This window comes from Hyperoodon ampullatus, assembly GCF_949752795.1.
Source record: "Hyperoodon ampullatus genome assembly, chromosome: 11".
Lineage (NCBI taxonomy): Eukaryota > Metazoa > Chordata > Mammalia > Artiodactyla > Ziphiidae > Hyperoodon > Hyperoodon ampullatus.
Genome location: NC_136924.1, coordinates 39,537,901 through 39,552,249, shown reverse-complemented (window position 1 = coordinate 39,552,249; position 14,349 = coordinate 39,537,901). Strand labels below are relative to the sequence as shown.

At 53.4% G+C, this 14,349-nt stretch overlaps 1 protein-coding gene across 1 annotated transcript in view; it reads left to right on the top strand.

Annotated features, from left to right (window-relative positions):
• EFCAB6 (EF-hand calcium binding domain 6) overlaps positions 1-13,596 on the top strand; it is a gene marked incomplete at both ends in the record, with an annotated part of 231,404 nt that extends 217,808 nt beyond the window's left edge. Inside the window, 5 exons of the mRNA XM_079714428.1 lie at positions 3,770-4,000; positions 5,312-5,465; positions 7,530-7,714; positions 10,251-10,400; positions 13,474-13,596. Of these exons, the coding sequence (XP_079570554.1) occupies positions 3,770-4,000; positions 5,312-5,465; positions 7,530-7,714; positions 10,251-10,400; positions 13,474-13,596 (843 nt within the window). The remainder of the gene's footprint in view (positions 1-3,769; positions 4,001-5,311; positions 5,466-7,529; positions 7,715-10,250; positions 10,401-13,473) is intronic.
• Between the last annotated feature and the right edge of the window lie 753 nt (positions 13,597-14,349).

Sequence of the window (14,349 nt, the reverse complement as noted above, 5' to 3'; positions counted from 1 at the left end):
TTTTTTTTTTTTTTTTAGATTCCATATATATGTGTTAGCATACGGTATTTGTTTTTCTCTTTCTGACTTACTTCACTCTGTATGACAGACTCTAGGTCCATCCACCTCACTACAAATAACTCAATTTCATTTCTTTTTATGGCTGAGTAATATTCCATTGTATATATGTGCCACATCTTCTTTATCCACTCATCTGTCAATGGACACTTAGGTTGCTTCCACGTCCTGGCTATTGTAAATAGAGCTGCAATGAGCATTGTGGTACATGACTCTTTTTGAATTGTGGTTTTCTTAGGGTATATGCCCAGTAGTGGGATTACTGGGTCATATGGTAGTTCTATTTTTAGTTTTTTAAGGCACCGCCATACTGTTCTCCATAGTGGCTGTATCAATTTACATTCCCACCAACAGTGCAAGAGGGTTCCCTTTTCTCCACACCCTCTCCAACATTTATTGTTTGTAGACTTTTTTGATGATGGCCATTCTGACTGGTGTGAGGTGATACCTCATTGTAGTTTTGATTTGCATTTCTCTAATGATTAATGATGTTGAGCATTCTTTCATGTGTTTGTTGGCCATCTGTATATCTTCTTTGGAGGAACAATGCATTTAAAAATAATAATTTCCACCTCTCTGCTGAAACTCCCCATCTGTTCATGCATGTTGTGTAACTTTTCTACTAGATCCATTAATGTAGTAGCCACAGTTGTTTTAATGTTCCTGTCTGACAATCCCCACAGTGCAGTCATCTCTGAGTCTTGTCTGTTGATGGCTGTATCTCTTGGCAATGGGTCAGTTTTTCTTTTGTTTGTATGTCTCAAGATTTTTAAAAAATTGAATCCCAGACATCTTGTGAAGAAGAATAGTAAAGACGGTGGTATAAATGATATTTATGCCTGGAAATGGGTGCACCTCTTCTCTGTCAGGCTGTGAGTGCGGGAGCGTTGTTGAATCAGTCTGGTGGGTAACTGAGCTACATTTGAATTTTGTTGTTGCTACTCTTCCCCAGCGTCAGATCCCTCCAGCAGAAGATTGCCCAGGGCCCCCGGGCTTGAGTGGGTTTACTATGCCTCCCCCCGTGGCTTTGCTTCCCAGTAGAGGAGGGTCTGGAGAAGCGGGCGGTGTTTCACGTCCATCCCCCACCAGTGGCTTCTCGTGGCCTCTTGGGAGCAGCGGCAAAGGCTGCAGAGGAGAGCTCGTGAGTGTGAGCGTTCCCTGTGCCCATGACTCCCAGCTCTTCTAGCCTGAGCGCCAGCCCAGCTTGGCCTCCAGGAATTTGCTAACATCTCGGCTGATTTCTTCCCACCCTCGCACTTCCTCCTGAGCCCCGCCAAGAGTGAGAGCTGGCGCGACGGCCTCTCCTTGGAGCCTCGGGGCTCCGTGGAGTTCAGTCCCCTCAGCTCCTGCAACCTCAACTGTCTCATGGGGTCCGGAAAAGTCCTGAGTTTGTAGGTATTTGGCTTTTTCTTGTTAGAATGGGAGTGGCGTTCGCTTGCCGCTTCCCACATCACAAGCAGAAGCGGAACCCGAAGTGGTGAATTTTTAAGTAGTTAGAAGGTAGTTGTCTGCTACTCTGCGTTTCCAGGGGACCTTTCAGCAGGTGTGCATTCTGCCACGTGACATGGAAACTTGCTGACATGGAATGAACTTGCCTTTCAGTTCCTTCACAAACCACAGGAATTTTACCCGGGTTTCACGTCCAGCTCACAGGCCCGTAAGTTTCCAGAGTCCACTTTTGTGGTACCCATTTCCAGTCTTCTGATGCCCCTCCTGTCCCCACAGCCCACACCAGCCGCCAGGCTGCGTCAGTGTCCTGGGCTGTAACCCGTCAGGACTGAAGAGCCACACGTGAGCCTCCACTTCCCCACCCACCCAGGGCCATCCTAGCAATGTGTATTCTGCCCGTTGAAGCCCCTTTAGTTAAAACAGGATAAGAATAGGCTTTGCGCGGTCCTGCCTTGACCTCGCTTGCCTCGCAGGCTTTCATTAGGAAGGTGGTGGGCCCCTGCCTCACCTGCCTGAGAACGAGCCCCTTTTGTTGTCCTTGGCCGTTCTGTAGGCGTCCTCATGTCCACGCTTCAGCTCTTCACTGCCTCCTGAAGCATTCGTGCCCATCCTTTGTATCTGTCCATAATCACATGACCTTCCTCCCGCTTGCCTCCCAAGTCTTGCTAAGATACGTGTGAGAGCCCACTGGCAGCCCACCCTCCTTTAAGCCACATCTCTGTTCCTTAAAGCCCTTCCTGAGAGGTGTGATCGGAACACGGTTTAGCCCTTCCCTCCATCCCTCTTCATTTCTAAAGGGTCTTCCCATTGTCTGATCATGTGATACAGATCTTCAGCCATTAAAAAAAAATGTATTGAGCACCTACTGTGTGCTAGCACCTTTGCAAGATGGTTGGCATTTAAAGATGAATCTCAGAGGATCCTTCGGGGAGTCTCTCAGCCAGGCTAGGTGTCACCTCATGGGTGGTTTCATCAGGATGCCAGAAGGAAGAGAAGAGGCTCCGGTCTGCCCAGTGGTTCTGGAAAACTTCCCTGGAGGAGACCGGTGCGGGGGTTACTGCCCTTGGTGATGATGCTGAGGTCTGTCTGAGCCCGTGTGGTCACTTTCTCAGGAACCCTCACTTCCACTCCACCGAGTAGTTTTCCCTCATTGATCAAAATTAAAACAATATAAAACTACAGGTGTGATAAATGACACTGAACTATACACACACACGTGAAGTTGTTATGTAAGATGTAACCTTGGAGGGAAGTTGGGTGGAGGGTCCCTGAGGACCTCTCTGTACCATTCTTGCAACTTCCTGCAAATCTATAATGATTTTGAAATAAAAAGCTAAAACACATCAAGAATATTGTCCCAAACTAAACCGTTTTCCCTTCTCAGGGCCTGGAATATTCTCCCTCTCTTCCTCACCCCTCAGTACTTCATTTCCAGAATTTCAAGTAGAGCCGGACATGGTCCCTTTTAATATGCTTCTGGAAAACCCCAGTGGAGCCCACAAGCCAAGCGGGTTTCTGACCAAGTTCAGGCACAGGGTAGGAACATCCCTCCCACGGCCTCAGCGGTGGAGAGGCAGCTGCACTGGGCCTCGGGGGCTGCGAAAAAGCAAACTGGAAGTAAATTACCATCTTCTCGGCCCCCTGAAGCCCTCGAGTCATCAAGGGCGGCTCACTTGGCATTGAGTCATTTTGCAACATCCGTGCCGGGCTGCGTGTGGCCCTGACCCAGCCCATGACATCAGACGGCACCAACACAAAACCGTAAACTTCCGCTGTTCTCCAGATGCCTCCCTTTTCATCGTTTGAGAAGACATTGTTTGCCCTGAGGGTGAGAAAAATTGCGGTGGCTGAGGGCTGCAGCACCTGTGCGTTGTTTGCAGGGCTCAGGGGGCCTTCCAGGAGCAGGAAGGAGCCTGGCTGGGCTCCCGGGGAACGAGGTGGGCTGGGGCTTGATTTGCATTTTCTCCTAAAACATTCTTCTGTCCTGCAGCTCAGTCTCTGTGACTAATCACAAGACTTAATGGCCTTAAAGTGCTCGCTAAGGGCCCAATTCAATTAAAAAATGTCCTGCAGAAGCCATGGATAATCCTCCCTCATCTGCTTTCCCAGGAAGCCGCAGCCGGATGGGTGTTTTTCTTTTTTCAATTTTTCATTTGACGTGGGCCCTGGACCCCTGCGGAGGAGAGCGCCTCTTTGCTGGCTTCTTCTCCACTTCAGAGGGTTTGCCTCTAACCCTGGGAGGTGACCTCTGCTTCTTTGCCAGTTTGACAGGCTCTGGGACGAGATGCCTGTCAACGCCAAGGGAAGGCTGCAGTACCTGGACTTCCTGAGCAGCTTCAGCTCGGAGAAGGCGGCCCCGCCGCCGGCCCCGGGAGACTCGGCCAAGGCCCAGAGAGGGAGCAGCATCCCCGAGGTCTCAGAGAGAAGCAGGTCTGCAGGGTCATCGCCCACTCGAGACCTGAAAGCAGGGTCCAAACCGCGGAGTCACCCCTGCGTGAGTTCCCGTCTCGCAGCGTCGCACTGGGTCCACGTCCCGCTGGGGCTGGGGTCCTAGTGTCCCCACAGGGTGTGGGTGACCGAGAAGGTGGCCAGGGTGAGCCTGGGGCGGGGGGCTTGGAGAAGAGCCACTGGTGGGTCCTCTCAGTCCCCTGCCTGGGAGGGGAGGTAGCTGTGGGCACGGGGTGGGTGGGAGGGAAGAGTAAAGAGGATTCAGAGCAGGAAGGGACCTTGGGGGCAGGGGCGGCATGTCAGCCACACGGAGGGCATCATCTCAGATGAACGCAGATGCCCCGGGGTGGACAGCCCCGCCGTGGACCACAGGACCCGCAAGGTAAGTGTTGTTACACCCGTTTTACGGTTGAAGACACGAGGCTCTAAGCAGGGTCCTCGTGAGCTCAGGTCGCTTGTTAGACACAGGGAGAGCTGATTTCAAACCCAGGCGTGTCTGACCGCGCGGCCCTGGACCTGGGCCACGCCGCCCCGGCCTGGGATTGGGAGAGGGGCTCAGCCTCGCCGGGGCTCCCCGTCCTCTGCAAGAAGCTTGACGGTGTCTCCGGGGGAGGGTTGTTGAGGGGATGCCAGCGGGCACAGGAACACACCCACCGCCGAGCTTCGTGCGCGGTGAGCACTCATTCATTCCTCGGGACTTCAGTCAACACGTGTTTATCGCATGCCTACTACGTGCAGAGAATGAACACAGGTCCCTGCCCTTGTGGAGTTTACGATCTTGGGGGTGATGGGCAAGAGCAGTGAACATGTAAGGAAAGTATTTAGTGAGTTAAAGGTGGTGTGTGGAGCAGAATGAAGGGGGGTCAGGAGCACCCCGAAGGCGTCCACGCCTCAGTCCCCGGAACCTGTCATGTGTACCTTATATGGCGAGGGGGAATCAAGGTTGCAGAGGGAGTTAAAATTGTTAATCGGCTGACTGCAAGACAAGATTGTCCCGGAGTGTCCGGGGGCCCGAGGTAATCACACGGGCCGGTCACTGGGGACACAGAGGCAGAAGGGCCACACTGGAGAGATGCAGTCTGGGGGAGACCCACCCAGCGTTGCAGCTTTGAAGGTGAGGGACGGGGCCATGGGTCAAGGAATGTGGAGGCCTCCAGAAGCCAGAAAGGGCCAGCTATATATTTGTTTCCCAAACTGTTTCTGTTAAAATGGTAACATTACCGTTTTTGTTTTGTTTTTCATTTTATTTCTGAAAAAATGCTGCCTGTGAAATTGCGCACCTGAGTCCTATCTGTGAGTTTCTCTTATTACTTCCATGTGGAATCTCAGGTTACAAGACAGGTTTCTATCTTGCTAGACCCCCGCGAGCACGACCTCGCCGCTGCAGAACTGCGAGCCCATCGAGAACAAGCTGCGGAAGAAGATCCAGGGCTGCTGGCGCGAGTTCCTGCGAGAGTGCCAGGAGCGGGACGCCAACAAGGAGGGCGAGATCCCCGCCACCGAGCTCCAGGGTGCGTCCCGTTCCCTTTCCCCCCCCGGGGATACAGGGTCACCTCCCAGCACAGGTCCACTCCTCATGGTGGCGGCAGGGGAGTGACACAACAGGGGCCCGGCGGGGAGCACCTCAATAAACCCCAGTATGGGGGACAAGGACTCCTAACGCCTCAGCCCCTACCCGGCAGGTCCACACCTTCTTGATCAAGTCAGCACGCTAAACCGCAGGCTGGGTTGTGGTCTCTGGGCAGGTTGTAAATGGTGACAGACTCGGAGAGCTGAGGGAGGTGGGACATGGGCAGGGCGCAGGGGACAGTTGGGGACCCAGCTCTGCCCTGTTGATTCGATTTTTGCCGTGTATCACTTGGGTAGTCTTCAGATAAGACCGGTTAGATGTACACTCCCATTAATTGTGGCATACTGTTTATGCAACCTTTCACATTACAGGGTAACCTGACCAGGTCACTCCTCTGCTTAAAAGCCCCCTCAGCCCATCCCCCACCCCCACCTTCTTTAATATATGGACCCCTTTTAAAGGAAAGCGTTTATCCTGAGAACCTCCTATGTCAACATAAACTACTTTTAAACTCTTTAAGTGAACAGCTCCTACCCCGCCCCCCCACCAAAAAAAAAACACTTATGAGTTAAATGTAAAAATTTGAAATCAGTTATAATTCAACGATGTGACATTGATTTGATGTGACATGTTTCGCTGAAACGAAATCACCAATGTGGGTTTTAATGCACGTTTGCGTCCCACTTGTTTTTTAGTTAATTCTTTTGATTTTGAGCATGATGAACCCTAACTTGCGGTTCTTCATCATCACCATCATCACTGTTTTTCTTTTTAGCCGTGAACCCCCGTAAGCACCCCATCCACGGCTCTGACAGTGCATCCAAACTTCAGTGCTCTGAAAAAAAAAACACTGATTAATTTTCAGAAGTCATTCTGTATTTTCTGTACGTGTTGGATGGCCTTCTGCAAGTTGGAACCTCCAAGGCATCTAGTGGCCATTCCCTTGGGTCCCCCCGCCCATGTCCTGGGTGCACCGTGCCCTCCTACCGCTTTCCTCTGTGCAAAGGCAAAGAAACCTGTTTGCACAAGTGCAGCAGCGTCTTCTGGGCTGCGCTGGTTTGAAGACATCATGTCTATAAATTCCACATCCACTGGTTTTCCTCACTAACCTCAACGGTTAATGTAGCACAGTGTCCCACTCCCAGAAACTTTGTTGCCTTCGTGATGTCCAACGGAAGTCTCAGCTTATTCAGCTTAAACTAAAATCCTTATCCTACCTCTCTTCCAATTATGAGTTGTGACTCCAAAAGAAGCTTCGGCTGTATACCTAGTAAAAGACTGAGCACAAGTATTAGTGCAAAGTAAGGGGGTGTTGACATCCTGACATTGCCACCTCAGGGCAGCCAGGAGGACTCCCCAGTGTGGTATCGACGTGACCCTAGTCAGAAAGCCAGACACAAACCCTCAAATCGCATGACGGTTGTCTCTTCCAGGAGGTCTGTGTATTCCAGAATACACATTTTAGATCATTAAAATGAAAACTCAAAATGCATAAATTGGTGTAGCCTGGAAGACCCTTGAGAGCCTATCTCAGAAGCACAGTTGGAAAATGCTTGCTCGGGGGCCAAGTCTGGATCCCTGACCCCCCGTCGGGCCCCTGCCAGACTCAACCCCAGCATGTGGAACCTTCCCTTCTCCCCTCCTGCCCGGCTCTGCCCCGACTCCCGTCTGCTGGGATCATCCCTCTGCCTTCTCCCCGCCTGCATTCGTAAGCCCCACGGTGTCGTGTCCGTACTGCTGTGACCACAGCAACGGTGACCGTGCAAAGCCGGGCCAGCAGGCAAAGCCAGGACCGAGGGGGCCCAGCAGGATGCGGGTCCCCTCCCTCCTTGCCGCACTTACCTCGTTGCGTGCCTATGTGTTTCCATACCTGTCCAGCCACAAACCATGAGCCTGTGAAGCAAGCACAGGGCGTCTCAGCCAGTGATGAGTGAGTGAATGAAGCCGTGATCAAACAAGGGAGTGAACCGACCGCCACCAACTGAACTGACATGTTTGCCTTTAGCTCTCGTGGAGAAATTCAACCTGGACGTAAACAGAGACGAGTGCCGGCAGCTCATCGTCAAGTATGACTTAAAGAACAACGGGAGGTTTGCTTATTGCAACTTCATTCAGAGCTGCGTCCTCCTGTTAAAAGCAAAGGAAACCTCGCTGATGCAGAGAATGAAAATCCAGAACGCGAATAAAATGGTACGTGAATCGTCCAGAGGAAAGGGGTGGGGCTGGGGCTGAACGGGCTTCTTTCATTTTTCTCAGTTCGGCCTAAATCCCATTGTCTCACTTCATACAAACGGTGGCCCCATAAGGGCCTGGAGACCCCAGACTGGGAACCAGCAGCCTGGATCCCAGGTTCTCAAACTGGCCGGGTGGCACATGCCCGTGGGCACCTCTGTGCGGCGAGTGTTGGGCAGAGTGTCAGCGGCTCACACGGCCACCAGGAGCGGGGTGTCTTGGTCAGTTCACTGGAGAGGCAAGTGGGGTGGGACCACAGCAAAGGGAAGCACCTGTAACTTACACGTAACCGCCTGTTCACTCATCAGCTGTCTGAGATGGGCTGACCTTGCTCCTGGTATGGGCGGCCAGTCGGAGACCCTTTCTCTTTCTTGCGTAAACTACACCTGTGATGCATTGCCTACAGTTCTCTTCTTGTTTCCTTGAAGAGGAATGAGACCCTAAAGATGCTTAAATGGCAACTGGAGGGCCTGTGCCCTAGATTTTTACCTTTTTTCTTAATCGTTTGTAATTTTGTGATTCTCACCCACACCCACTTCAACCACGCTGTTCACGGACTCACCTTTCTCGAGTCTTTCCACACCATGAAGTAGAAAAAGGCTTTTTCACACTCATATTCCATCATCGATAATGCTGAATTCAGTTACATTGAATTAAACAAGTACAACTGGCCTTGTCGACCTGGGAGCAAACACAGCTGATGCCAGCTGCCGTAGGACTCAGCTACGGGGACCAGAGGTGTGGGGCAGACCTGACAGCACAGGTGGTGGCTTAAGACTGCTGGCAGCTTAGCCCAGCAAACTGTGGATTCCATAGCAGAAACTTTCCATGCAGCCGAATTTGTCATTTTGTGCTAAATCGGGCCCCATCTTAGCATAGTTTCTAGTTTAGCCAAGCAAGAGGTAGCATCAAAGGCTTAGGCCAAGTTAAGGAAGTAAAACTTAACCTTAAGACAATTCTTTCTCTAGCTCAGCTTTTCTGTGAGTGGAGAAAACACTGTCCTTGGTGGGTCGTCAGGGGACAGAGGAACATAGCTGGAGAACCATGGAGACCGCACAGCCTTCAAGGCCCCCGCCAGCTCTGGCCCTCCTCCACCTCTCCCGGCCTCGGCTCCCCCTTCTGTAAATGAGGGGAGGCGTGCTGAGCCCCTGGGCAGATGTCCCAGCTCGCCTCCGTGTGCTGCTGCCTTGCCCCCCAGCTCCGGTCTTTCACCCAGACGTGACCACAGCCTCCGCTCTGTGGCTTAAGCTAGTCCTGTCTTCCATCCTGGGCATGACTGACAAGGTGGTGAGACTCCCTGGGAGCCTCTCCCAGGAGAGAGTGTGGCCAGGGCCTGCCCCTGCCCCTGCCTGGTCCCTGTGCCAGTCCCCATCCCCTCTGCAGGCTGTCCAGGCCCCACCATGCCAACTGTCTGCCGGCAGAGTAGCTAAAAGGGCCATTGCCTTTTCTAGTGCTTTGGGGGCTTTCTACAACTTTGACAGCAGAGACACCCTCTGTGGAAGTGAGCTGGGGCTTTGCTTTTGAGGGCTCTTCTAGAGGTGGAGGACTTCTGGATGGGTTGGTGTACAGGGCTGGGATGGGAAACCCTTTCTCAGGCCAAGCTTGGGTATGGGAAGGGCTAGGGCGCATACAATCCCTTCCTCTTCCCGTGCATGCTGACCAGCTGATTGGATAAATTGGCAGCTAACGAAGCTATAGGGTATCTGGTTTCTGTCATAGGTGCTAAATGATATAAAAATTGAAAGCAATTTAACTTTGTGCTAATTTGTTTCATGTAGTGCCATGTTAAAAATTAAACTTTCCCAGAATGTGTTACACATTACTGCCTACAGTCCACCTCTGTGATATTCAGACGTGCTTTGGGGCTAAAACGTGCTAAAATATCTTATTTTCAATCTAATAAATAGCATCTAAATGAAATAATCATAGTGTAGTATACTGTCTAATTACTAGATATAATTACAACCTTGTGATTTTTTTTCAAAAAACTCTGTTCATTATAAGAACGTACTAGAAGACCCCAGCTGAATCTCTTTTTTTCCCTCAGACTATTTTGAAATTGGCCGGTTATCTGCCTGGCTCTCCCCTCAAGTACATGGGGAGGGGCTCCCTGGGAGGCAGCCTGGCAGGTGTTGGTGTCAAGCGGAGCCTCCCTGAGCCTCCATTTCCCAATCCAGGAAATGGGGATGAGGAGACCTACCTTCCTCCCAGGGTCGGGGAGGAGGGGAAGGAGGCGCAAAGGAGATGCTGTTTGTGATCAGCCTGCACATGGACTTGTAATGCCAGGATGAGCAGCAGGGATGGGGCACTTGCCGACTCCACTCTAGCTGGGAGCGTGGGGTGGGGAGTGAGCAGGGGGCCAAGACAGGAGCAAGGCCCAGGACAGGAGCTGGCAGCCCTCCTCCCTCCCCTCCGGGCCATGGCCTGTCCGCTCCATCCTTCCCATCCGAAACCTCCTTTCTTACCTCCTCTTGGTTTTCGGTTCTTTTCCCAGAAAGAAGGCGGTGCTGAGACTTCTTCCTTTTACTCCGCTCTGCTGCGGATTCAACCCCAAATTGTGCACTGCTGGAGGCCGATGCGGCGCACACTCAAGGCCTACGACGAGGGAAGGACGGGGCTTTTAAGCGTGGCTGATTTCAGGAAGGTGAGCACAGCTCTTGGGTGGCTGTGACCTCTGACCAGGAAGCAGTTGCCAAATGCCAGTGGCCAGAAAACCTCCAGAAAGGATCCGCCAACCCCCAGCGGAAGGCCCAGGTGTGGGCAGCTGTCCCAGACCTCACTTCCTCGGTTCCCCCAGGTGGTCAAGGGCCGAGTGCACCTGTCCCTGTGCTGCAGACCCCAGGCTCTCCTCCCTGAGGGTTTCTAGAACCCTGCAGGGACGTCCTGGTGCCAACACCTGAGTGCCGCTGCCCTTGGGGCAGCACTACAGCTGCTGTGTCTCCTCGGAGCCCTGGCTGCACTCCACCCCGCACCAGGCCAGGCCTCCTCCCCAGCCCCCGTCCCAGGTCTTTATGGGGGGAGCCGGCAAGGTCACAGAGCAGAATGACAGCATCGGGGGGCCAAGGCGGGGACCCAGGTGTCCGACTCAGGGCCCACAGACCCCAGCCCTGCCTCACAGGGGTCGGCCCTTCCCTCTCCCGCAGCTGCCCTCACGGGGAGGGGCTGCCCACCACGCACCACGCGGCTTGGCAAGCAGCCCTCCCGACAGAGCCTGAGCCCTGGTGCTTTCCCTGCCCTGCGAGAAAGTCCAGCATCCACGGAGGACGGTGGTCTGGAGGGAGCGCCTGGCCCACCGCAGCCGCCCCTCTAGGGCAGAGCCTCTTTGCTTGACTTTAGCCTGCAGAACCTTGGGAGTGCTTCTCCCAGAGGAAAGAAGCGGGCCACCCTCAAGGGTGACTTAAAACTCCCACGTTCAGAATGACGTAGAATCCTTCGACTGGCAGTTTCTTGACCCACCCCCTCCTCTTCTCTCTGCATCCCCACCCCGGCCACTGAGGTTCAGAAAATCAATGAGGTCTAGAACATTAGATTAAAAATCAAATATGGGGCTTCCCTGGTGGCGCGGTGGTTGAGAGTCCGCCTGCCGATGCAGGGGGCGTGGGTTCGTGCCCCGGTCCGGGAGGATCCCACGTGCCGCGGGGCGGCTGGGCCCGTGAGCCATGGCCGCTGGGCCTCTGCGTCCGGAGCCTGTGCTCCGCAGCGGGAGAGGCCGCAACAGTGAGAGGCCCCCGTACCGCAAAAAAAAAAAAAAAAAAAAAAACCACAAAAATCAAATATTACAGCCAAGAAGAAAACTCACTCAAGACATCAAAGAGAGAAGGGGTTATGACCTCAAAATGCACTTACAAAAAAATGTGTTCCTTAGATTTATCTGTGCTTCAACAGCTAAAAAAAAGTTTTTTAAGTAAAAAAGCTTTTCTTAAATAATAATGCAGGAAGATGAACCGCAGTTGGAGGGCCTGGCAGGGCTGCATTCTCAAGGGCCTCGTGCAAGGCGCTGGAGGGCGAGGAGCCCCCTAGAGCCCCAGTGCCATGCACGGTGGGTGGGGGCCAGGCCTGTCGCTGGGCGGGGGCCTCCATGCCCCACAGTGGCAGCCAGCTCACAGCGTTTGTCTTTACTCTGGGGGCAAGTAAAATTCTCAGCCAGAGAAGGGAAGGAAGCGGGTGAGCTTCTGTTAGTCTCCTCCTCTTCGGGTAATTTCCCAGGAATTCAGGGTGGGTGACAGCAGGGAGAGGGCAATAGAAACGGAGACGTTGCCCTCAGCAGAGCCAGAGCCTGAGACCAGATGGGTTCTGGGACCCTCTGGACACCCAGGCTCAGTCGCCTTTTGTGCTCTCAGCCCATCAGCCCCATAGCCAGGCCAGCTGACCTCAGCCCCATGGTCCCGGGCCAGTCCTGCCGGCCCCAGAGGAACGTCGGGCTCTTCTAGCCTCACTTTCTAGCCCCCTCTGAGAAACAAATTATAACACAAAACATAGATGGGAAATGTATAACCTAATGTTTATATTTATCTAATAGGGTATCTATCTATTAAAATTTGTCTGTTGCACATAACAGAGGTGAAAAAAAAAAAAAAACAGCACCTTAAACATGGTAGAAGTTTATTTCTCTCTCACATAAAAGAATCCCAGAGGTAGGAAGTCCAGAGCTGGCGTGGTGGCCGGACAGTCATCGGGGACATCTGTATTTTTTTCTGCCATCCTCAACACCTGACTTCCTGCCTCAAGGTCGCCTCATGGTCCAAGATGGCTGCTAAAGCCCCAGCATCACTTTCACATTGCAGGCAGCAGAAAAGAGAGAAAGAGGGCATGCCCTTCTTCTTTAGAGACTTCCCAGAAGTCCCGCATAACATTCTCACTTAGTTTTTTTTTTTTTTTTTTTTTTTGCGGTATGTGGGCCTCTCACTGTTGTGGCCTCTCCCGTTGCGGAGCACAGGCTCCGGACACGCAGGCTCAATGGCCATGGCTCATGGGCCAAGCCGCTCCGCGGCATGTGGGATCCTCCCAGACCGGGGCACGAACCCGTGTCCCCTGCATCGGCAGGCGGACTCTCAACCACTGCGCCACCAGGGAAGCCCTCTCACTTAGTTTTAACTGGCCAGAACATACCTAGCTATAAGAGAAGCTAAGAAATGTCGCCTTTTTTAGGTGGACTCCCAGCAGCCTGGAAGAAAATCAGGGTTCTGATTACAGAAGGGGAAAGGGCAATCGGTATTGGTTGGGCAATAGCAGGCTCTGCCACGGGCTATATTACTGTTGGGTCATAACGACTCCCTGCACCCTGCACCTGTAGGCCTGTCCTCCTCCCCAGGTGGGCCGCACCCCGAGGCCCCACCCTAGCTAAGGCCCTGTGGCCAGGTCTCTCCTCCAGTCCCCTCCTCTCCATCCATCCTCCTCGTCCTCCACGTTGACCAGCCTCACTACCCTTCGGGGAGGCGATTCTGGGAGGGCCGGGTAGGGGTAGGGAACCCCAGCAGCTCCCACCTGAAGGGAAGTCCAGGAGTCTTCCTGTCCCGCACCCGTGTTGCTGGACGGGGCTGCCCTGTTGGCGGGAGGCGGGGAGCAGAGAAGAGGGGTGGGGAGAAGGGAAGTGGGAGAGAGAGCTGCTGGGGGCAACTCTGGAGGTGGGCGGTCCAGGCTCGGGGCAGGAGGAGAGGTGGGCGCATGCCTCCTCGAGTGGCTCCGAGACCAGCGGGGGCTCCCCGTCTCTCCTGCAGGTCCTGAGGCAGTACAGCATCAACCTCTCCGAGGAGGAGTTCTTCCACATCCTTGAGTATTATGACAAGACGCTGTCTTCAAAAATCTCCTACGACGACTTCCTCCGGGCCTTCCTTCAGTAGGGGGCCAGCTCTGCGAGCCCAGCGTGGACAGATGGGGACTGCAGGGCCTGTCCCCGAGACTAGTAAAATCTATCATCGGGGTGTCTCACGAACTTCCAGAGCATCCCCAAAACAGAGCACACACCCACGCCCAGCCTGCGTCTTTCCGAGGTCATCCCAGGCCCAGCGCTGGGCTCTAGCATCAGCAGCGGCCTTCCAGAGGGCCTCAGGGCTGCCCCGCTGAGCCTCGGGACCCTCGTTAGTTTGAGCAAATTAAAATGTTAGTCTTTGCAAGAATGATGCTTGAGACTTTAAAAGAACCACCAACAATAAATTCAAAACTCAGAATTTCTGAAGGTTTTATTCATAAGAGCTTGCTGGGTGCCTCAGGGACGCCACAGCACTTCCTCGACCTGGGTCACATCTGTGCCCCTGCTGGGCTTGTCCACAGGGCCACCTCTCTGCCCCTGGGGACACAGGCACTAGCCTGACGTCACGGAGGAGCGGCCGACATCTAAGTCAGGCCCCATGTGTTCTTTGGGGGCTCAGCCTTTCCGGGGCCTGGCTAATCTGACAGCTGATTGGAGCCACCCACCAGCGCCCATTTCGGGAGAGACTCTTGCTTGGACACGACAGGGTGTGACAAACTAAGAGAAGTTTTAAGTCGCTGCAGTCCTTTCCACCCATCATGAAGAAGATGGAAGGGAGACAGTTTGCTGCCTCCTGGAAGGTTCTGGAAGGAACAGGAGAGGCAGGCAAGAGAACTGCTCCTGA